This window comes from Cryptomeria japonica, chromosome 11, assembly GCF_030272615.1.
Source record: "Cryptomeria japonica chromosome 11, Sugi_1.0, whole genome shotgun sequence".
Lineage (NCBI taxonomy): Eukaryota > Viridiplantae > Streptophyta > Pinopsida > Cupressales > Cupressaceae > Cryptomeria > Cryptomeria japonica.
This window is the reverse complement of record NC_081415.1, coordinates 297,151,083-297,175,855: the sequence shown is the minus strand read 5'-3', so window position 1 is coordinate 297,175,855 and position 24,773 is coordinate 297,151,083. Positions and strand designations below refer to the sequence as shown.

General features: G+C 41.2%; 1 protein-coding gene and 1 long non-coding RNA gene across 3 annotated transcripts in view; one reads left to right on the top strand and one right to left on the bottom strand.

The window, feature by feature from the left end:
* LOC131072247 (uncharacterized) overlaps nucleotides 1-24,773 on the top strand; it is a 231,890-nt gene that overhangs the window by 50,710 nt on the left and 156,407 nt on the right. The window contains exons 7-11 of one of the 2 annotated variants that reach the window (XM_058008365.2): nucleotides 10,962-11,106; nucleotides 11,971-12,094; nucleotides 12,435-12,615; nucleotides 13,453-13,481; nucleotides 13,723-13,871. In XM_058008365.2, coding sequence (XP_057864348.2) covers nucleotides 10,962-11,106; nucleotides 11,971-12,094; nucleotides 12,435-12,615; nucleotides 13,453-13,481; nucleotides 13,723-13,871 — 628 coding nt within the window. Of the gene's footprint in view, nucleotides 1-10,961; nucleotides 11,107-11,970; nucleotides 12,095-12,434; nucleotides 12,616-13,452; nucleotides 13,482-13,722; nucleotides 13,872-24,773 lie in introns of those variants that run through there. The other variant, XM_058008375.2, reaches the window with a different exon arrangement.
* LOC131072258 (uncharacterized) overlaps nucleotides 12,423-24,773 on the bottom strand; it is a 168,473-nt gene continuing 156,122 nt past the window's right edge. Inside the window, exon 3 of the long non-coding RNA XR_009112677.2 lies at nucleotides 12,423-12,543. This is a non-coding gene — a long non-coding RNA (uncharacterized LOC131072258). The remainder of the gene's footprint in view (nucleotides 12,544-24,773) is intronic.

Genomic DNA, 24,773 nt, shown 5'->3' with positions numbered 1-24,773 from the left:
ATTATATTGGCCAAATCTCTCAAAAATCACGTTAAGTCAAGGTTTTGCGGGGTCATACAAGGTCTAAGATGTCTTTTGAAGATGATATACAAAGGTTTTTGACGTTAAATGATTATCAATTGAGCCAAGGAGCCTATATCGCTCTTGTCCTTTGGACAAGGACCAAAGCGATTTTTATTAAAACACTTATGTTCCGTCAAAACCAAGACAAGGCAAAGATAGGCATGGTCAAGGACGTCCTTTGGAAGACAATGAATGAAGAACAAAGATCAAAAGTTTGCAAATTTGAGCCAGGACACTAGGATCGCTCCTGTCCCTCAGGAAGGAACCAGCGCGATCCTTTGAAAATTATGTTAAAACAAAGTTGCAAAGGGTTTGAGACGTCTTTTGAAAGGTTGAAAGGTGATGAACGAAGAAGTTAAAATCAAGAATGAAGAGTTGCAAGCTAGAAGACAAGGATCGCTCCTGTCCCTCTCCAAGGGACCAGGGCGATGATCCTCCAAACATTGAATTTGCCTTGTGAAAGTCAAGTAAGACAAGCGTGGAGTAAAGGAACAATGTTATTATTCACCTTATGATGGAGATTTGAGATCGAGAATGCAAGGATCAAGACCAAATTGATGGATCGCTCCTGTCCCTCAGTCAGGGACCAGGGCGATGAGGTACGTATCTTTCATCTTCAAAATTTGGCGTTCAATCAAGTTTTTTGAATTTATTTTAAATGCTAAATTTGATAGGTTTTGAAAATTTAATTAAGTGGCATTTAAAAATAACGCATAACATTTATTAATTAATTTTGCCTATTAAAAATCGAAAAAATTAATTATGAAGGCATAAAGTTAATTAATTATAAAACAAGTTGAGCGCTTGGTATTTTATTGTTTTATGAAGGTCGGCCTTTGTTATTTATTAAAAATCGTTTAAAATTGCTTTATTTTTACAAAAGTCGGCCTATATGATGGTGGGTGGTGTAAGCGCCTATAAAGGAGGTGAGAATTTTCATTTTTTCATCATCATTTTCAAGTGCGATTTGAAGAAGACAAAGGAGTAGTGCGAATTGTGTGTTAGAGGAGCGAATTTCATTCCGAGCAAGGGAGTACGAACTTGAAGTTTCAAGTTAGGCGAACTTGCCAAGGACATTGAAGAGCACATCAAAGACATCCCCAAGGGTGGCGAATTGATAAAGAGGACGTTCCTTATCCTTCAAGATCACGTCGAAGCCATCAAATTTTGATTTTGCCTAGGCAAATTCCTTTATTTTGCATTCTAGAGTTAGCTCTCAAGTGAGGTATGGCAAGATCTCTTGTTTTGATTTTGATTGTTGATCGTCATAGCCTTCAAATTTTGAATTTTGAATTTTGAATTGTAATAGCTCAATCGTTTTTTAGGAAATAATAACTCAAGGATTTATTATGAAGTTTCCTAAAAATTAATCTAATCTGGTTATTCATTGCAAAATCATGTTGCTAATTTTGAAATGTTGTGTAGGCATCAAATGGAGATCTCATTAAGGAAAATCAAGCCGGATCAAGGACGGTCTTCGCCGGGACGATCAAGCCAGGACAGGGGCGACCTCTTTCAATCCAGCATTCCAAGGCGAGGTACATCATCATCCTGCACATCAAGGACGCAAGGAGTTAGAACAAGGGCTCGTTGAAGAAGTAAATAGTTCCAGATGGATTAATTAAAGCAAGCTTCTCAACAACATCAAGTTGAATATCTACCAAGTTACAAGTGTCAAATGAGGTGGCGTCCTAATCATCATTTCTCCAATCAGTGAGGTCCACCTCAGCATGTCCAGATTCAATGTACTTAACTCATGGAAGGTGGCACAAACTCCGATGTACCTACCCTGGCTATCCATTGGTCGATTTTTCTAGAGGGGACATGTGTCCAAGCAATACAATTTTGTCATTGGTCAAGCATTAAATGTTATGTAATGGTTGTAACAAACCCTAATTAGGGTTTTCATTGTTGAATCTTGGCCATTGATCTCGAATTGATCTAAGCCATCAAATTGTATTGTGGGCACTATATAAGCCCAGGCATTTCATTTGTAAAGGCTAATTAGCAATAAATTAGAGAGAGTTGTAAATAATAGAAAGCAGTTAGTAGATAGAGAGTAGTTAGAAATTGATAGAATAGTAATTAGAGTAGAATAGGAGGACAAGGCAAGAAATTGTTGCCATTGATTGTAAACAAACTCCATTTTCATTGAAGTAATGGTGAAGTGTGTCGTTTCTTGCAATTTGCATGGTTTCTTGTTGAGTCTTCAATCCTAGATGGTAGATGATTAGATGAATGGAGGAAATGCGATTGATTAATGGTGGAATTCGTATATCCATACTACTAGCAGTTTGTTGATTGCAGACTTGCCTTGTGTAGTCAACTGGAATCATTCAGCCTAAGCTCAATTTCAATTTGTCGCTTCTTCATTGATATGCATCAACTTGATGGTGTCTATGCCTGCGGTGATGATTTGAACATCATAAAGCTTCCCTTAGAAGATCGCACTAGCCTTGTGGAGATGGTCCATTGATGTCAAAACAAGACCTAGTTAGAGTCTCATCAAAGATCAATCATTACTCTTACATTCTTAGTATCAGGATTAGATCCTCTCTTCGCCCCATCCTTTTTCATTCTTTCAAATCTAAGTTAGTCAGAGCCTGTGTTCCAGCAAAGCATATCGGAAGTTCAATCATCAAATGTAAGTCCCCTTGTGATTCCAGCAAATCACATCACACCACGAAGAGCTTATCCACACGTAGAGACCCTACCAAAAGAACATTGGAGTCATCCTAACTGATCCTTTATGCGAATCTTTAGCAGTTAGAGACTTTATTCAAGAGAGGATAAGATACCCTTAGGTATTTTATTCTGTGTATGATGGTGTACAAAATACACCTCAACAAGGCCCCAGGGCGGTTCCTCAGGTGTAAAAAGGAACATAGGAAGCGAAGATGCTAGCAATGGGCTAAATAAAAGATGGAAGGAAAACAGAACGCATGGCAAGGGAACAACAAAGAAAAAATCAGGCATCCATACAACAAAGAGGGAACTGAGAGAGCGAAAAAATTGGGAGGCATCTGAGAAAGCAACAAGCTATCTGGAGGTTCAGGAAGGGCCAAATGCAAGACGGAAACAAACCCTGGGATACCTCAGTATATTGAAGGTACGGAAGGTTGAATTTAAAAAATATTATTGCCTAAAGAATTTAAAACAAGGGTTAAAGAAGGGAGTACTAGAAGTTAGAAATGAAAAGTATGTGGAAGAAATAAAAAGGTTAGGGTTTATAAGCAAAAAAAAAATTAAAGTGTAAGGCAAAGGTTATAAAAAGAAGCAAGGAAAAAATACAATTAATAAAGAGGCAATTATTTTATAAAAAGTTAATGAAATATTTAAGCCTAAGCCTAACCTTGAAAAGATCAAATAATTATATAAAGCCCCACAGAGCTCATTTGTACACAACACATAGGCAAAATCGAGACAGCAAAAGCAGAATCGGCGAAGGAGGAAATTTGAGGAACAAAGACAAAATCCGTACGTCGTACGACAAAGGCCAAGAGGGTGAAGCACATCCATACAGAGTACTGTAAAGTGTCGAAGAAATCCGTACGTCGTATGACGAAGGCTAGGAGAGGGAAGCAAGTCCATACGGAGTACTATCAAGTGCTGAAGAAATCTGTACGTCGTACGACGAACGCCAGGAGGGGGAAACAAGTCCGTACGGAGTACGGTCAGTAGCTGAAGCAATCTATACGTCGTACGATGGAAGCCAAACAGGAAAGCTGAATCCGTATGGAGTACGGCCAAGAGGTGGAAGGGTTTCAACGTTGTACGACCTGCAACGGTGGGACCAAGAAATTGTATGGCATACAGGGCAAGAAGCACGTCATACGGTCATACCGTACAACAAGAGAGGCAAAAAGACTGTACGCAAGGCAAGCAAGTGGTATGGGGGTCATACCGTACGACATAGGGAAAGACGCAACAACGTATAAAAGGGTTAGAAAAATGTACGATCTTGCACAGATATTACTTGATGAAGGAAGTAAATTGCCTGGCGTCCGTACACGGAGGGAAGAGTTGCAAAAAAAATTCGAAGGTATTAGCATAAAAATTTGTGCCATCCGTACAGCCCTGCGTGCAAAGTTGGCATAGGTTGAAGAGGTCGTACGGTCAGGGAAGGGAAGTGTACGAACTAATTCGTACAGTGTAGCAGTTGGTCCAATGCTCCGTACAAATTGGCGGGTCACACTTGCAAACCGTTGTAATAACGGTGAAGGACTGGACAAAAACAAGAAAACAGGGCAAAGCAGTTACAGTGCAACCATGACCACTACACACCCAACCAGCAACAGCAAGAAGGCCAAAATCAGGCCAAAAGTGCAAAAGGATCCGGAGGGAATCACTGCCGAGAATGTAGCCTTTGAGAGCGTGACTGGCAGCTAATGTCGTACTTGGTGGGAGGAAACCCCTCCCGACCATGTGATAAAGGACTCCCTCAGGAAAGCACAAGTAGACCATGCCATTCAGATGCCGACATTCAACATCAAAGATTTTAAGCCAGTGTTACAGACTATGGTGTTTGGATACGACCGCTAGGAAAGTGCTTCCATCATTCAGTTCCAGGGCTGCACGATACGAGTTTCCTTCAAGGTGGAAGATTTCAGGAGGGTATTTGGTATACCCAAGAAGGGAGCATCTGCAGCAAAACCGGCCAAGAAGCTCACCAAGGAGAAAAAGAAGTGGCTGCTAGACTTGGTATGCAGAGATGACCTCACAGAAGAGCAATGGAAGAGCGCCTGGTTTGATAGTAGGGGATCGAAGCGTGCTTTTATCACACCAGGAGAATGGAGAATGATGATGGACTTGGTTAAAAGTCAGCTCATAGGGGCCATCCGTGCATCTGATATAGGGTTAATGAATGGCATTAAGTGCGGCAAAGTTTACAATTGGGGGTAGCTTTTAGCTGAGATGATTCATGATTTTCTCAAGCTGGAACACAAGACATTTTACATGTGCCACCACACCATCAGCCTATTCCTGGATGTCGTACGCTTGCAAGTACCGCCAAAAATGTGGGGCACTTTCGAACCACGCGGAAGGGTGAAACCTAACAAGCTGTCCATGTACTATTATGCCCATCTAGACACTTGGTGACACCACGCAGCTGGCAAAGAGGAGGAAGTTGGACGTGTCTGTTGAAGGCAAAGATGACAGCAGTACCAAGGATTTCGAGTAGGCCGAAGAAACTGAGAAGGAAAGTGGAGATGAGGGATTCCGTATGGCACCACACACGAAAGGAAAGGATGAAGGGGAAGCGCAATCACAGCAACAAAGAGGGCAGGAGGAAGAGCAGCATGGGGGGCTGCGAGCACAGTGGAAGAGCACACGGGTGAAATTAACACCCCCAAAATTGTCCTCTTCAGCACACTTGGTACCACAGGAAGCACTTACAGTGGCCAGTCCGATAGGGGTCGTAAGACCAATAGGGGTGCTGTTCTGGAGAATTGATGAAGGAGAACCACTGACACAACGACGGGTGTCACTGTCGCATATCAGTCTAGCTGTACTGGAGTCACAAGTTGTACCAGTCGCAGAACATACCAGTAGGCCTGATTGTACGGGTAGTGACCTAGGTGGCAGGAGTATGGTAGACCATACGGTGGCAGAGGAGGTCGCACAGCGTAGTCCAGACGAAATGGTTTAGGAGACGACCATACCAGAGGAAGAAGAAGCAGTCGTACAGGATATCGATACTAGTACAACAGGTATGGGAACTGGCACAACAGATACTAGTACAACAGGTACTAGTACGGTACCAGCAGAGAGAGATGAGTTGAGGGATGTACCGATGACGAGAGATGGGCTGGAGGAGTTGGCATTACTAGAGACATTGACGGATGAGGATATAGATGCATCATTGGATGGGTGGCTGGGGCAGTTTGCACTCACACCTCACCCTCCCCCCTCGCCTTCACCACGCACCATGGCAGTTGGACAGAGCCAGACACAGCATAGGACCACCCCTATCACAGATCAGGATGAGAGGATGTCTGCTGAGGAGTAGAATAGAGCAACAAGAAGTGGTGGACAGAGCCTGAAGATCATCGATGTTGGGGAGAGCGGGTCTAGAGGATTACTGGTAGGTCTTCACCTCACTCCACCAGACCCTAGCGATCCAGCAAGCTCGCTCCAGCGATTCTTTGGGGAGCTACACGGGATTTCAGATATAGCACGTGGAATGGCACAGTTGACCAGGTAGATGGATGTCGGCAACTCCGCAAACGTTGAGAAGTTGTGCCACTTCATGACTCTTGGATGTGTGGACGAATTCGCACGCCACTTTGAGCAGCAGGGGTGGCCAGACAGTAGTACGCTGGAGATGGTACAAGAGTGGATGCGCATGCGACTAGTGGAGGGAGTGGGCACCGTGGACGCCACCTTGCACAGTATGGAGGGATCTTTCTGGGATGTCTATCTGCAGATGCGACAGAGTCGGATAGAGCAGCAGACACAACGATTGTATGCAGCAAAACTGGAGAAGGAAGGGGAGAAGCGTGTGAAGTTAGCCGCAGTAGAGAAGAACCTGAGGAATGAGCTAGAGACGAAGATGACTACTTATGAGGCCCATTGCAGCATGCAGAAGGACGTACAGGTACTGGCAGCACAAGTGGCTAAGCTTACTCTACAGATGGAGCAGAAGGACAAAAAACTGTTGGAGGCCGCACACATGGTGAAGAAGGCACGGGAACGGCAGTTGATGGCAGAGAAGAACCTCAGACTCCACACAAGGCAACAACCTTCTTCTTCAACCACCACAGGGATGCCGCTTCCCCCTTCTCAGTCTTAGTCTTTTGTTTTGTTTTCTAGCTCCTGTTGTCTTAGTCATCTGGAAGACAACTACTTTTGGGGGGGGCTGATGTTAGGGGTCAATAACACATGTTAGTTTGTAGTTGGTTTGGGTATTTATGTTTTGTTATGTTTGAGTCGTCGAGAGGTTCCCGTGGGGTAGTTGGTAGTTAGTGACAGTTGGCAACTTGGCCAATCGTCGAGTCTATATATGATATGGATGGAACCTTGGCAAGGATGGTATTGTACTATATTTTGAGAATTCAATAAAGATATCATTCTTCTGTTATATCTGTTTTGTTATTGTTATTCATGCTTTGATATATATGAATGTTCTATTACACGAATTGTTTGTATGTGTGGGATATCTCTGTTTTATCCGTGAGTTTACCGACCTCATCTTAAGGACTAAACAGTGCTTTTGGAAGTGATTCGGACATGTTTGTGAAATTTATTACCAGGTTGCTGCTCATTATTTCTAAGTGCTTTTGGAAGTGATTCAGACATGTTTACCTGTCATATTAGAAAAAATCCAGTTTTCAGACCTATAATAAAATTAAAAAATGTTTTTATTGAGCATTTGAGTCTTTTTTTCTAATGTGTTGGGAAAAGGAGGACGATTGGCCGTCCCTAGGATGGTTAGGGGACATCACAAACATCCCCAACCATATTGGGGATGGGGAGACATCCCCTTTGAGAATCACTATCATCCTCAAGTTTTTGGGATGTTTCTCACAAATTTTGCAATTTTGGGGATGGCGGGGGGATGCCCCCTGGCCGTCCCCAAGTCCCCAAAACGTCTCGGATATAGGGATGGGATATTTTTGCCCGAGGACGCGTCCCCGGGTAACATAGCCTACAGACAATGTTGGGAGAAGTGGAAGTGAAAAGGGAAGTGGAAGGAAGGATCGTGCTCTTGCTTGGGTATCGGGAGTCTTAGGTCACGCATTGGAGGGGTCAATGGAAGTGATGTCAATGTCTTGGCTGGGCAAAGGAAGCGTTGTCAATGCCTAAGCCACTGATCTAGGCAATCAAAGGATATTTTCATGCCTTAGCCAAATTTGCATTTCATTCCTGATTTTGCATCATCGTGAATTGTCCATTTCGTAAGCCTTAAGAACTAACTAACCTCACTTCATCTACAGAGAGAGACTTGACTTGATTACCTCTTAGCCATTGAAGATATCGCACCTCCTACAAATGAAAGGCCAATAGCTAAAGATTCTACAACTGTCCTAGAAAATGAAAAAAGTGGGAGGTCCCCATTTTCAATGGGGCGATGTGTGAAAACGTCACAAGTAGTTGCATGTAATATTCTTCTTGGAGTTCTCCTGAGATTTGCCTTGTCCTTTCTACTGGAAGGACTTTTCTTTGCCTTTGTCCTTATCCGAGGCTTTGGCAATGAATGCCTGTTTAGTGGAGGATGTGATAGTGCTGCTACCAAACTGCAGTTTCCATCTATCTCACTACAAAAGCTTGTTGCAAACGGCAGGAAACTTGAGATCAACACTAGTGGAAGTAATATTGAGCATCTCAATAAAATGCTAATAGGATCGAAACAAGCTTTTCAGTGTAATCACCACTTCCTCCATTTTGCAACCAATAGCTTCCAGCTAATCGCATATATCCTTGATCTTTGTAAGATGCTCCTACAGAGACATCTCATCATCCATCATTATGGAAAACAACATGTTCTTCAGAAAGAACGCTCGACTTTTGTCAAATATTTCATGAAGGTCCTTCAAATGTTGTCAGATCTCTGGAGCAATCTTACCGGACGGGGCTTGAGGGAGCTAATCATCAATGACAGATAATTTGATGAGCATGACTGCTTCTCGATTGCACTCATCGTATTTGTCTTGATCTTTTCCCGTTTTTGAAGGTCGAATTGTAATACCCAGAACAACCTCATCAAGGCACCAATATATGAAGATAGTTAACATGCGTTGTTTCCACGTATTATAATTACGATCGTTGAACTTTTAACTGTTCTCCAGCATGATGTTCGTCAGAGACGCCATCTTGTCAATTTTCAATGCACAAAAAATCACATGTGACTGCAAACTTTAAAAAAACAGATCAAAAAATGACAAAGCTTGCGGACACGGATCCCAAGATGCTGAAACAGACTAATGGACTAGTCAAAATCAGTCAACCCGACAACACTTACACAAATCCCAAGGGGCATAGATCTCGAGGCACCTAATCATCTGATTATGTTCACCCCCAAAAAAACAATCCCTATATCTGATGGACACCCACGATTTTGATCAGAAATCAAAAAGAAAATGTCAATTGCTATAACCCTAGAAGAGGGACAAACACTGAAATCTCAATCCCTGAAAACAAAAAAACCTCAAATAGTCCATAGAACCCACAAATTCTAGAAAAAACAACTAAAACCCAACAACAAGCTTGGACCCTTGATCTCGTCATGTGAAAAAGATTTGATGTTGTGGGCTCAAAGAAACAGATGTCACGCACGCAAGGAAAACCAGGAAAAAAAAACTTCACATGCAAAAAAAATGAAACCCTTTGCATAGAGAAAATAGTTGCAGTCTGATCGCGAAGAGAAATTGCACTGCAAAAAAACAGTGCATGAACAGGTCGCGGGGACACACAGGTAAACACAAGAAGAATACAGCAAAACCCACGCAAGAAGAAAAAATGTGCCACGAGTTGTCAAACACTCATGACTTGTAGAATGTCATGTGGTAAAAAAAAAATACATCACACGGAGAGGAGTTACGGACCAAAAAAAAAACAATGCTCGATTGTTACAGAACATTGTTTTTTTTATTTTCCACAAATTGCAAAAAGACCATCGATCTATAAAGAAAACCCTTGATTTTCTTTAAAAAAATGATTAAGACTTAGTGGAACAACAACTAAAAAAAAAATTTAAGAAAAAAATTCTAAAAACTTCACCCGCTTTGATACCATGAAATAGTAATTGCTTATATTGATTAATGAAAACGAAGTTGAACATATAGACAATTACAAGACAATGTTTCTAAAAGAAACAATCATAAACAGAAGCAAAAATAGAAAGAAACTAAATTAACTAATATGCACTAAATGACCATTAAATAGTAATTAAATACTCTAATACTTTCATAGTTGTCATTTACCTACTTGTACATAAATTCAAAATAACTAATCTTACAACTGTTGGAACACTTCCACCAATGAAGTTGCTTCCTTTTACATGTTAGTTACATTCATCAAGGTCCTCAACTTTGCATCTAAACTCTTTTAAGTGGTAACATGAATTTACAAGAAAAATAAAATACCTCAATCTCTCAAAATTTCTTTCAAGTGCCCTCTTAGATGCCCTATGAAACTATCATCATAAGCATGCAATTTTGCATCCATGGGTCAAGAACTTAGCAATTAAAAGCACAAAAATTCAAATGGAACCATCTCATCTTTTTGTTCTCATGCCAAAAAACCTAAAGCTCCACATCTCTCATAACACTCAGTGATCAAACACAACAACTGATCAACAAATAACCCTTGTAAAACCTAAAATTGTAGTGACATCTCTCAGTTACCAATAGAACTTTATTTACAGCATGCTTATAGTCCAAAGCATGCAATCCTTCAGCTAGTCTATCCTTATTCCTAAATGTGAATTTTATTTTTAGGCTCCTTGAATGTCAATATAGCAACTTCTTTTTACATTGACATATCCACTTTTAATTGCGAGTTGCGATCAACTAATAGATTTAACTGCAATAGGCCTATTCCAGGATTGTTGGACATTTTCACAATATAAAGATCCAAAGAGTAAGATCCATTGACCTGATGTCATGATTCCTCATTGAATATTCTGAGTTTTAAGATAAGCTTATGGTTGAAATGTTTCACTATGTGTATTTAGCTCATCTGTCCAATCATTATAAATTAATTTACTGTACAATGAGCTGCCACAATCTATAGGAGAATAATTGCCAATTCCATTACCTAGAGTACCATGAAGAATAATGTCCTTTAAAATTAATGGCTAATTTAATCAAAGGGCTAACTCCTCCGATGTTTTTCCTCAAATAGATAATACAAATGATAGGCTCTCAAGCTTGGCTGATTATAACATGCAATGGCAGGTGTTCTTGTGAATTCAAATGGCATTCAGGAAATCTATGATCAGTGTATAGTGGGCACCCATGCACCTGACGCATTAAATTTGTTGGGGAATTGTGCAACATTTGATGAGCGTCGAGTTCTTGGTTCATTTCAATATGTTTACAGGTATTTGTTGAGATCTCTCTTGTACAAGAGCTGGAATATGCTATTCTCATTTATTGCCTTTTAGACTCAATTTAATTGTATATCACAATAGCTATATGCAATCATTTTTCATTTGATTATTTGATCGGACTCCACCAGAACTAAGTAAATTTTATTTGATCTTTCCTCTTAACATGCAAAAATGGTAAAGCTATAAAAATATATTACTTTTTTAGGAAAAATAAAATTTTCCCATGGGATGACCCATGCAAACATGAAACTTGGACTGAGCTTTGTCATAGACGCAAAAGAATATTATGACCTAGAATAGTACACAGAGAATTCACAGACATTAAATTGTGCTTGCTAAAATGTCAGCTCCAATATTGTCATTTTCGCATTAGATATATTATTTACATTTATGACATCTTGCTACTTAATCCTGATGTCAATTCAGGGCAGGGTGGTAGCATGGTTTCTCGCTACAAAGGCAAACAGATCTCTGAACAATGAAAACTGAACCAACAAGTCAGGAATAGAAACATCATTTGCTTTGAACAAGTTTATAACAAAGCTGTTCATTTATCTTGTGTCATCTCTGAATAAGGTTCAAAATATGTATTGTATGTACTCTTGACCCATAAGGAGCACTGTTGGTTAAATGTTCAGTTTGTTTGATCCCCAACTGTTGATTACAGATTCAACAAAGCTGTAAAAACTTCCTGAACATCTCTTGCAAAGAACTTTGTTAAAAATCCATTTATCTACAGAAATTAAAGAGTCATTACCAGGTTAGAACATGGTCAATTTTAGCAATGTTTGGATTGACCTAGGCTCATATTACCAGGGCATCATATGGCTACTTATACAATCCTTTTCTGGCAGTGATATATACATACATCGTGATATCGATTTCATGCCTAAGAGTCCAGCAGCATGGAGTTCTTGGAATTTTTTAGGAAGCAGTGGCAACAGTGTGACTGTGACATATTGGCTAAATAAGTTACAGGTATGTCTTTTATGTCAATATATATTTTACAGGTGATGTTCCCAATGGTCTAGCCAGTTTAGAATGATGCTGGATATAACTATAAGAACTCATTAATAATTACTAGCCAACAAAAATGGTTACCATTTCGGTTCAGGCCATGGCATTTAGGAACCAGAACTCATGCCATTACTTTTATCTTTTCACATGTATTCTACTAGTGTTCATTTCATTATTTTTATCTAAGAACCCATTTTATAAAAAAAATAATGATGCTTAATAAAAGGTTGAACTTGCTAAGAATTGGCGTAGTTTGCTTCTTCAATAGTCTTTTGCTAATTCACTGGATAGAGTGTTGCAGAATTTAGGCGATACAGGTCTCCCTTTCCTTGTCACTCTCAATCCGCCATATCAACCGAAACATACCATTAGCACATGGTATACCAGCCATCCTGTTCCATCACCTGCTGCTGCACAAGCATCAAAGGAATTGGACTTAATTCAAGGAAAGAGAGGAATATGGTTCTGTGGTGCATATCAAGGTGCAAGAATGTTTAATAATGCTCACTTTTAGTATCTTCTGGACAAATATATCACTAAAATAAGGAGTCATGGATACACTGATAAGAAAGTTCATATAGAATTTGGGATGTATAGATGAAATTCCCCAACTTCTGCCTGGCACTCGCAAACACTAAGATAGACAATAATGGAAAGAATTTTTCTTTTTCAAATTTGATTTTGCTGCTGTGACACTTCAACACTAAAAGTAAGGCCAACATTCATATAATTCTATAGGTGTTTAATTGACGAATCACCTCAAGAAGAGTTCTATATCTATCTTATGGCTTTAAGCCATTTGCATACAAGTGCAGCACTTCATTTCCATTTGTAAACTTTTTACCACATTTTCTTTAGTTGTCGGGATACTATGTTGTCAAATCCAAGGAATATTTGTGCACCTTGTCTATTTAAATGCTTTGGCTTGCCTCCTTGAAGTTTCAGGATCTGCATTAATGTTACATGTTACTTTCCTTCCTATCAGACATTTTAGCCTACTGCCATCCATGTATCTTATTACTCTTGCTATAAGCCTATAACATTCCCCATATCTTCTGTGGCCAGATGAAATAGCCAACCTTGAGAACACAGGCAGTAAGAAAATCAACCAGAGAACATGGAATTCCATTTGTTACTAGCTTGCACAGAGCATAACTTCAAAAACCTTAATCATGCTTCATTATCCAGCACATCCATTCTTTTGCTGTTTCATGCTCAGCGAATTACACATTGTAATTTCCAATGAGTAAAATTCATTGTATCTTATGTTTTGTTAAAGTTATAAAATGTCCTCCTTACTTACATTACATTCCTTGCAGGTTATGGATTTCATGAAGATGGGTTCAAGGTATAGTTGCAGGCTTGCAGTTCTGCAAACCTGTATAATGCATTTCAGACCCTACAACAACAATTCTCTCTTTTTAACATCCATTAAACAGGGTTGTCTAGCGGTAGCCAACCATATTCATGATTTGAAACTTTAAAAAAGAACATTACATGAGCAAGGGGTAGAAGCATCCCTTTTCTTCACAATAATGTACTTTGACTCAAGTCAAAACTTCTAGAATAATGATTTCCTCTTGTTACAGGCTGGTATAGAGGCAGCACATTGTTTACTAGGAGAAAGATACAATACATTGCAAGACACATTACAGATGTCACTGTCATGGCATGAGATTGGAGCACGTCTAGTTGTCACTAATTTTCTTCAACGGTATATTTGCACAGGTTGTTTGCGGTACGTTCATTTGAAATTATAGATCCTATTTCAAGTCTGAAGCATGAATGTTAAATAACTTACAGGAACATGAAAATTTAGAAAGATGTATGATTCTATTCCTATTTTTTATTTCCAGCTCCATGTGTTTGCTACTAAAGAAATATATCTACTATGTAGGATTTCTAATCTTCTGGATGCCAGTATCTACTTTCCATTCTACCAATATCAATGTAAATACCAAAACTCCCAGTATTTAATAATACTAAAACATAGCATTGATTTGTCCCATTGATGAGGCAAGAGTAATGAAGATGAACCATAAGACTGTTAAATGAAGACCTTTGCTCTAGGATTATCACAAATTCACTTTTGATGAAGGTTCCAAACGTAATCTGAGGATAGCTTACACAAGGTATCTCATAAGAAAATCCAATCATGAATTTATGGGAGCAATTTAAATTATAATACCAATAGGTACAAATAAAGAAGAAGCAGCCATAGGCCTTGTTAAAAGGATGAAAATGACTTTAAATTTGAGCAATTGTCACCTTGTGATGGATGGGTATTCACAATCATAACTAATGCAATGGTAAAGGACATAACCCCTGTTGGAAGCTTGGATGAATTCTTGAAGAAGCCAAGGAATTTACTCCAATACTCAAAATGATTAGTTTCAAGCGTTGTTGTAGGAAAGATGATGTCCAACAAATATTTTAGCCAATGTATGTGTGGCTCATGAGCCGAATGGCAACATTTTCAATATCAATTCTAAGGAGGGGGAGGGCTTCAAAGCTCTCCATAGAAAAGATCACTAATGTACATACAAAATTAAGAAGTGAACTAAACATCTCTATTTAAAGGTGTAAGAGTCCAAGATGGGGAAATCAACAACTAAATGGCCTCCTCCTTAAGGTGTATCTGTTAAGTTAATTTTGATGGAGCATCCAAAGGGAGTCTTAAGGTTATGGAAGTCAGATGCCTCATCTGAAATTCAAAAGACTCCCTCATTATGGCTTATGCAAGTCATATTCTTGCGAAAATAAATAATGAGGCAAAGGCCTTGGACTTATAGAGGCTCTCAAAATGACCATCTTCCTAAAGCTCCCAACAACTAATATTGGGGGAGACTTCCTTGTACTTATTTAATAAGCAATGATGAAGGGGAAGACACCTATCTAGAAGCTAGAGCATCTTCCCAAGGAGGCAAGAAGATGAGAAGCCAACTTTGATCTGATGTGCTTCAAGAATTTCTTTAGAGAGAGTAATAGACATACAAGTTTGTTAGCAAATACAAGAATAAGCATGGTTGACTTTGCATCCCTATCTAGCTCTTACAAGTAGTATTGGCCAAACTTTGCTAACTCCTTGTGGATGATAGCCTAAGCAAAATTGAATGACATCCCAATAATTGTTTAATTTGTTTAATGAAAATTGTCCTAGGGAATTTTTTGCCTCTATGCAATTCCTTAAGACTTATTGACTCCAATTGTACCCTTAGTCTTATATTGTTTTATTTACTCTTCCTATAATAAGATAATTCTCCATTTGATGAACGCAAGGTTCACTATGGTTTGGCATTTTGTTGTCAAGTCTCCTAGCATCAATGTTTGCATCCACAAGGTTGTCAATGGCAATAACAAGCAAAAAGTAGGGCATGAAAGGTAAAAATTCCTTTAGTTGTTTGCTCGCTATGAAGGGGCTAAGAATGATTTTTGTTGCAGTTGAACTACTTGATCTAAATTTAATTAAGGGCATGGTCAAGGAGAAACAATTGGTGTCTAGTTGAGACATCAAACAAACAAATTCTACCATTGTAGGATACTTTCCCTTCAATTTTCCTAGTAAAATTATTGACAAATTTATTCATTCGGTGTACAAATATCTTCTTGTAGAGGAGGTATCTCCTTGAATAGTAGAATTTATTAACTATTTGGGAGGCTACCAAAGTTTTAAGCAAGCAATTGGCCACTACCTAGGAAGAAAAGGGTTCAACAATCACTATGACTAATCCATGAGATACAAGCCTAGGGATCTTTTGGAAAGGTTAAAAATCTTGGAAAAACATTTCACAACCCTAATAAGACACTATTTAGCTTTCATGGAATGTGATAAAGAAAGGTGGGTAGAGGTAGATAAACAATGGTTTGCCTTCTCAAAGGTCCAATTTGGATATTGGCTCTCTTGCCCTATGCAAGACAATAAAATGGATATTTAAGTCTAAATCCATTTATGCCCTTGTCAAATCTGAAGCAGTTGAGGTTCAATGCAGAACTTGTCTAGCCAATATATTGTGATCTAAGCTTCAGGAATGATACTTATAGTGGTATGAGCCAAGAGGAAATAAATTCTATAAGAAAATATGGACCAGTCAAATAGAAGCCAAATAATATTAGACAAGAAAATGCAATGCTTCTCTCGTTATTTTTAATCAAATACATTACATATATATAGGATTTATATTTCCTACATTATAGGAAACTCTTAAAACAACTTCCTAAATATATTTGAGTTGTTTTAATAACTCAACACATACATACCACTAACACAATAACCTATATAACAAACTTAATAAATAATTATCATATCTCCTAACAATAATATAAAGTTGTTTGTTAACAATTTTATAGCTAACCTAAGCTCCTATGCGAACACTAATTCGCATCAGCCCCCCTTAGTGTGAACATGGGGAGAAAGTACATCACAATACTTGATGACCACACTCAGTAGTTCATCCTAAGGTATGAGTAGGGACATACACATCTACTCGTGACAAGCAATAGTGGAACCGAGGATAGGGACTAGTAGGGACAAACACTTCTAATCCATGAGATACAAGCCTAGGGATCTTTTGGAAAGGTTAAAAATCTTGGAAAAACTTTTCACAACCCTAATAAGACACTATTTAGCTTTCATCGAATGTGATAAAGAAAGATTGGTAGAGGTAGATAAACAACGGTTTGCCTTTTTAAAGGTCCAATTTGGATATTGGCTCTCTTGCCCTATGCAAGACAATAAAATGGATATTTAAGTCTAAATCCATTTATGCCCTAGGGACAAACACTTCTACCCATGGAACCGAGGATAGGGACTAACACATCTACCCAAGATGTTACATCAAGTTTGGATAGGGACAAACACATCTATCCAACATCAAGGTTATGAACAGGGACACACACATCTACTCACAACAATTACAATTGGGGACACACACATTCAATCATAATCACCAACTTATGTGACTGGGGACAAACACTTCCAATCACTTACACCATCTTGTGAATGGGGACAAACACATCCATTCATAGACAACCAAGAAATGTGATTGGGGACATACACATCCAACCACAATATAAAAAGTTTGAGAACCAAATGCTCATTGGCACGTATGCATCCACCATTGTAGATCATTGTCACTTTGATCATAAATGATATGAGACAGTTGCCGCCACCACCACCTAGAAACTAATCTTAGCTTTAGTCATTTTGACACAAATTGTTTTGTCACTAAAACAATTTCGCAACCCTGTCTCTAGTAACTGACGAGAGGTTGCTAAGTGTCCTCCAGCCTCCTGTGCCTCCATCCTCCAAGTCATGTGCTACTTATCAAATTTGTCCTTTGAAGCACATTTCACAAATGTGAGGAAATAATATATCCTCCAATTGGTTTCATTTATAATGTAACATCCCCTGCTAGGATTTGGTCTATTTAAATATAATTAATCTATTTCAAAGTACTTATGGCTTAAACTAACTTGATTAAGAGTCAAGGCTATCTTAACATGAAAACAAATCTAGGATATTCTTTCTTTAGTCTATCAAGTACTTGCTAATTTACCATACTAGTTAATTTAATCTTATTCCAATTCATTTATAAATCATTTACATATTTATTAATTACTAGTTTTATGAATTATTATATATATTACTGCAGAGCAGTTACTAAAAGATATTACATTAATTATATTTATTGTATTAATATATGTTATTATATCAGTATACATATTTATAACCCTTATATTATTCCTTATTGTGATTTGAGTATATATATATATATGAATTAAATAATGTTACCAATAATTTATATATTTGCTAATAACCTATTATTATTACTACCACTGCTAAAAATATTATCAGTTATGGATATATTTAGTAGCTGGTAATGGGAGACAGATTTGACGCATGTCAGATCTGGTCTGCCACTATCATGAAATTGTGTATTACTATAATACATATTTCAGACTATGTTAGTATTATTCTGCATAAAGACATTATTGGGATTATTGTTAGGGGTAAAAACGTATGTGTGTTGTGTGTGTTTATGTTTTGCTATTGCCGAGAGGTTCCCATCGGGTAGTTGGGAGTTGGTGACAGTTGGCAACTTGGCCAACCGTTGGGTCTATATAGTGTTTGGTTGGAACCTCGGCAAGGGGGCATGTATGAACCACTGGAGACATTGGAATAAAGATATAACTTTCTGGTCTGATTATTATCATCTGTCATTCGTGTTATGATGTACAATTATTTTGTTCTATGAATGCTTAGTATATGTAGGTACTGCTAGGTTATTGATTATCCACCACTATACCTTTAGGGCTAAACATTTTGACGCCATTGCTTGAACGAACCCGGAGATAACCATGGCGGCAGGCGGAAGCAATTAATGGGCCGACCATTTAACCAGCAATTAATTGTCGTGGACAGCAACACGCACGAAGTAAGCACCGCGGAAGAGGAACGAGAGGATCAGTTGACGGCAGACTTGGTGGAGTTGTGGGACGTGTCGGTCACGCAGTACGTACAGCGAGAGGCTCAGGAGAGAGTCGTCTTGGAAGGTACGGTATGTGGTGAACTCACCGTCAGCACCCCCGTCTTTGACCTACTCGGAAGTATTCCAAGGTTACTCACCAGGAATTTGATTGCACTCCAAGACCAAAGGGAGGAAACGGCAAAGGAACTTCGACGGCAACAAGTTCTCTGACGGTACGAGGAACGGAGTCGTAGGCAGGAAGAGGAGAGGGAGGCCAGTCAGCTTCGTACCTCTGGCACTTGATGCCCCTACGGCCGAACAAAGACAGACGTACCATTGCTACCGAAGGAGTAAACGAGGGAACTGTACGACAATCCCTCCACAGAAAATAACAGGCCAACAGAAGACGACGACTAAGAGAGGTTGCCAACTTAAGCAGTCCAGAGAAACACAACAGAAGTCGGAGTGTGAGTCGGAGTCATAGTCGGGAGAGGCAAAAACCGTGTACGTGGAAGGAGTTGGCCGAGGTCGCCAGGAACCTGCCACTTCCAGACATAGCGGAGGAAGATCTTGCCGACCAGGCCCCACACTCGACATCAAGTGAAGAAGACTTCGGAACCGAATCACAAAGCACCCAATCGAAATCTTCCAAACAAGGAGAGGAGGCGATACGAGACCTGCACAAGGAAATCGCCACTATTTTTGAAGCGACATTGTCCGGCATTAAAAACTTGTCGTTGTCAGAGGGCATCAAAATAGGAAGATCGGACCCGGAAACCCCAGGAAGGAGGGACTATAGAAGTGAAGGTGACCAAAGCCCAGTTGGCAGGGACCCAACCAGACCAGGAGCGTACAGCACCACCCGAACACATAGTACCTTCCCAACATATAGCCATTTCCAGGCACTACATAAAACCGCACAGAAAAGAACGATGGCACACACCCCGGAGAAACAAAAACTTCCAAAATTCATGGGCGACGGATCAGAGGATCCCATACGGCATTGCAAGACATGCGTTACCATCTGGGAAGCAAATGGCCAGGACGACCGTGACTACTGGGCAAAGGCATTTCCAGCCACCTTACGAGGAATAGCGATTGACTGGTACACGAACCTTGATGCACAGCATAAAACATCCTGGAGTAATCTGAAGAAGGCCTTCGAGGGAGAATTCAAACTCCTACGGGACGACAATGAGATTGTGGCAGAAATTTACAACACCAAACAAGGAAAAAACGAAAGTGTACATGCATATAACAGACGACTGAGGGAACTACTGAACAAAATGGAGAACCAGCCAGCGGATGGCCTCAAGAAGCGGTGGTTCATAGAAGGATTGGTACCATCCCTGAGAAGGACGATGAAAGTAGTACCTCCGCCATCGTACGATGAAGCATACAATCGTGCCATGGATATTGAAAGTGAAAACAAGACATCCCGGGGGAAGCGACGGAGCAGCGATGGTGACAGTATGGATGACGACAGCGACGGAGGATCAAAAATAGTGCAAGCACTCCGCAAAGATATGATGAGGATGATGGAGTTAAAAGGTGACAAAGAAAGCGGTAGGGAAGGAAAAGAACTATGGTGTACTGACTGCAAGACCGAAGGGCACACTAAAGGAGGTTGTCCCCGAAAAGTCTTCTATGACATCTGCCAAATAACGGGACATTCCACCAAGGAATGCCCGTACAACTTGAAGGCACGAAGCACACAAGTGCTCTATGCCCAACCCGACCAAACCACACCACCAGCAACACCTCCAAGGCCAACAACAAACCTTGATGCCTCACTCGGAGGATACAGAAACAATCGACGGGGGAACAACAGATCCAATAATAACACACCAAGGAGCAGGATTCAATATGACGGGAAGGGGCGATCCATGATTCAGTGTAGGAAGTGCAATGAATGGGGTCACTTTGCTCGAGAATGCCAAAACGGAGGTGATGTAGGAAGTTTGTTGTGCAGATGGTGCGGTCCAGGGAATCACGAGGACATAGATTGCCCAAAACAAAAAGGGGTGAACATGCTCTATGTAGAGGGATTGAAAGAAGACGTACTGGCAATCACAAGGTTGCAAAATAAGAAAGCCATGTACTCGGATCCTCGCACAGAAAAAGAAAGACATCAGGAGGCAAGGGCAGATATCCAGCAAGCGATGGCTGGAGAACGGAGGGCCTCGCACCTGGCCGCTGATACGTCGGTCCGGCCGGAACCAGAAAAAATTATCATCAAGCAGATGTTACAAACCATAATACCTGTACAGGTGTACGACCTTCTGCAGAGGCTTTGACAAATATAACCATGGACACTAACCTTGGACAGGAACACCAAACGGTGGCGGACCCATGCAGTACGTACCCAGAGAAGGAACCTGGTACGGATGCGATGAATCCTATGCTACTCGCGGTGGGCGCTGGGCGAAAACCAGCAATAGTAGAGATGGATATAATGGGACAGAAGCTCACTAACACCATTGTTGATGGCGGGTCCGGAGTCAACGTACTACCGGAGGGAACTTGGCGAAGCCTACCCTCTGGCCACCAACCTTCCACCTGGTCGGTGCCGACCAACACGGTATCAAACCCCTCGGCACCCTCATGGCACAAAAGGTGGTAATTGGGACGCAGCAGTTCATCCTGGATTTTGTAGTTATTCCGATGGAAAGGAAAGCGTACGACGCTCTTCTAGGAAGAGGGTGGCTGATCATGGCCAAAGCTAATCACAACTGGAAAAGGAATACGCTCTCAATCGAGAGTGACGGTCATAAGTATGTAATTAATCTCAGGAACCAGTCCGTCAGCGAAGAGCTCGTGTCATCAGACTCCGATTCGGAAGATTCTGATCGATGGGAGTGGGGTTCTGAAGGAGGTAGAGGCGGGAAAGAACCCGACGAAGAAGGAGTACTGGAGTTAGACGTGTGTTCTAAGGATGGAGCCAACTTGATGGCAGGACTTTTTCATTGGCAAATGGAGGACTATGAGGTCTTCCATTCGGAATGTCACATGCTACAAATATGTGAGTTAGGAGAAGCGAGCAGGGAGACAGAGGAACAATCCTTTCCCCCAGAGTATAGTAGATATCAAGAAGGAATGGCAAGAGTGGATGGCACACCAGCACACCAGTTTGAAAGGGATAAACCCATCAAGTATGAGGAACGAGATGTGGAGAAGATAAATCTAGGCAATGAAGCAGCACCTTAGATGATACTGGTAGGAGATGGTTGGAACCCGGTACTGAAGGCAACAGCCTTCAAGATATTTCTGGAATATAAAGATGTTTTCGCCTGGACCTACAAAGACTTGAAAGGAGTACCGCCAGAGCTGTGCGTACATCGCATAGTCCTTGTACCAGGGGCCCAACCGGTACGAAGGAGGCCGTATAGGATGAACAAAAACTACGTAGCCAGAGTCAACGAGGAGATCAACAAAATGCTAGAAGCAGGGATCATATTCAAAGTGGAGACAAGTGACTGGGTTTCCCCAATAGTCATCTCCCTTAAAAAAGAAGCTAATCAGATAAGGATATGTGTGGACTTTAGGTACCTAAATGCAGTAACCATAAAGGATCCATTCCCGATCCCATTCACTGACAGTATTCTGGAAGAAGTTGCCGGGCACGAGATGTACACTTTTCCTAGATGGATTCTCCGGGTACAACCAGATAAGTATCGCGGAAGAAGATAAGCTGAAGACCACATTTGTGGTGGAGGAAGGAGTGTACGCCTATAACCGCATGCCCTTCGGTCTATGCAACGCGCCCACGACCTTCCAGCGAATAATTCTGCACATTTTTGACAAGATGTCAGTAGGAAATTTCAGAGCATTCCTGGATGACTGGTCGATTTTCAGCGATCAGGACACTCATTTGAAGGCCTTGGGAGAGTGCATGGAGAGATGTCGGAAGGCTAGGCTAGCTTTGAACCCAAAGAAGTGCAGATTTATGGTACCACAAGGGAAACTCCTGGGCCACATCGTCTGTAAGGAAGGATTGAAGACAGACCCAAACAAGATAGGAGTAATTGTCAACATGTAAAGTCCAACGAACGTAACAGGGGTGAAATCATTCCTTGGCCACGTAGGCTACTACCGGAGGTTCATCAAGGGCTTTGCGCAAGTGTCGTGGCCATTAGATAAGTTGACAAGGAAGGGAGAGCCGTTTGTATGGGGTACGGAGCAAGAAGAAGCCTTCATGAAATTAAAAGACCGACTAGTGAGTGCACCGATATTAGTATACCCAGACTGGAACAAAGAATTTCACGTGCACATGGACGCCTCCAACTTTGCAATTGGTGCTACCCTTGCCCAGGTAGGGACACAAGGACTAGACCATTCTGTCTTCTTCGCAAGTCGACTCCTATCCAAAGCAGAAAGAAACTATAGCACAACGGAACGAGAGGCACTAGGGATGGTATATGCAGTCCAGAAGTTTCGGCACTACTTGTTGGCCACACCGTTCACATTTTATGTGGACCACCAGGCACTAATGTACCTAGTAAACAAACCAATCATCCAAGGGAGGGTAAGTCGGTGGCTACTACTTTTACAAGAATTCACCTTCACCATCGTCGTACGACCAAGGAAGTCCCATGTGATAGCAGATGAGCTATCAAGAATCAGATCAGGAGAACTGGCCGAGGGAGTAAACGAAGACTTCCCAGATGCACACTTGTTCCAAATTGCAATACTACCAACCTGGTATGAAAAGATAGGGCAGTACCTATCTACTTCCACATTTCCAAGCGAGATGTCTCCAGGGGAACGGAGGAAATTGGCACTAAAGAGCAAAACCTTCCAACTAATTAATGGACTTCTATATAAGATGGGCCCCGACCAAATCTTGAGGAGATGTGTCATGGAGGAGGAAGTTCGCGGTGTACTCAAGGAGGCACACGACGGATTGGCAAGTGGACATATAGGACCAGATGCAACCGCCAGGAAAGTGCTTCTGGCAGGGCTATGGTGGCCAACTCTACACACAGATGCCCGAGAGTGGGTGATCAGATGCGACACCTGTCAACGAGCCGGAAAACCCCTCAAGAGGGACTTCATGCCTCTCTTTCCTTCCCAGCCGCAAGAACTATTCGAACGATGGGGTCTGGACTTTGTGGGACCTCTGAAACCAAGTAGCCTACACTGGTGCAAGTACATTGTGGTGGCCACAGAATACCTCACTAAGTGGGGGGAAGCTAGGGCCTTGCCTGATAACACAGCTTTGAGTACGGCACGGTTCTTGTACGAACAAATTGTCACCAGGTACGGGATACCACTTCGGATCACTAGTGACAGAGGAGTGCACTTCGTCAACCAAGTAATCCATACCATGACCGTGGAATTTAAAATATTCCATAACCTATCCAGCCCGTACTATCCCCACGCTAATGGGCAGGCCGAGGCAACCAACAAAGTGTTGGTATCAATAATTTACAAGTCATGTGGAGTGGAACAAGAGGACTGGGAGGAATGACTACCAACCGTGCTATGGGCCTACCGTACAACATACAAAGTCACTATCGGGTATACATCGTTCCAACTCATGTACGGCCAGGAGGCAGTGGTACCAGCCGAGTACACCGTGCCAAGCCTTTGGGTGGCGGTAGAAAATCGATTAGGGGACACCGAAAGCATGAATGCAAGGCTGGATGAGTTGGTAAAGCTGGACGAATGGAGAGTGATGGCACAATGGGCGACTGAGGTGGCACAACGTCGAAGGAAGCATTGGCACGACCAGCATCTGCGGAAAGCCAACTTCTGACCGGGACAGTTAGTTTTGAAGTATAACGGTCGGAACGAACTTCGACTAGGGAAGTTCAAGGTCCGGTGGCTCAGGCCCTATAAAATTAGAGAGATCGGCAGTAACAGATCAATGAAACTGGCAACTCTAGACAACAATCCGATCAAGGACCCCATGAACGGTTCCAAGTTAAAAATCTACAAGGAAAGAACTAAACCTGTGATTGGGATCAACATGCTAGGATATGCCACGAGAGGACATTGGACCATTGGTCAAGACAAGGAGATCCAGGAAGATCCAGTAGTACAAGAGGAACCCTATAGGAGGGATGACAAATGGGCAAAGCCCTTAACGACCATAGAAGAACGACTTGTACCAAAAAGGGTGGAAGGTGTAGCAGTTCCCAGGATTCACAAACATCTCACGAATGCGTATT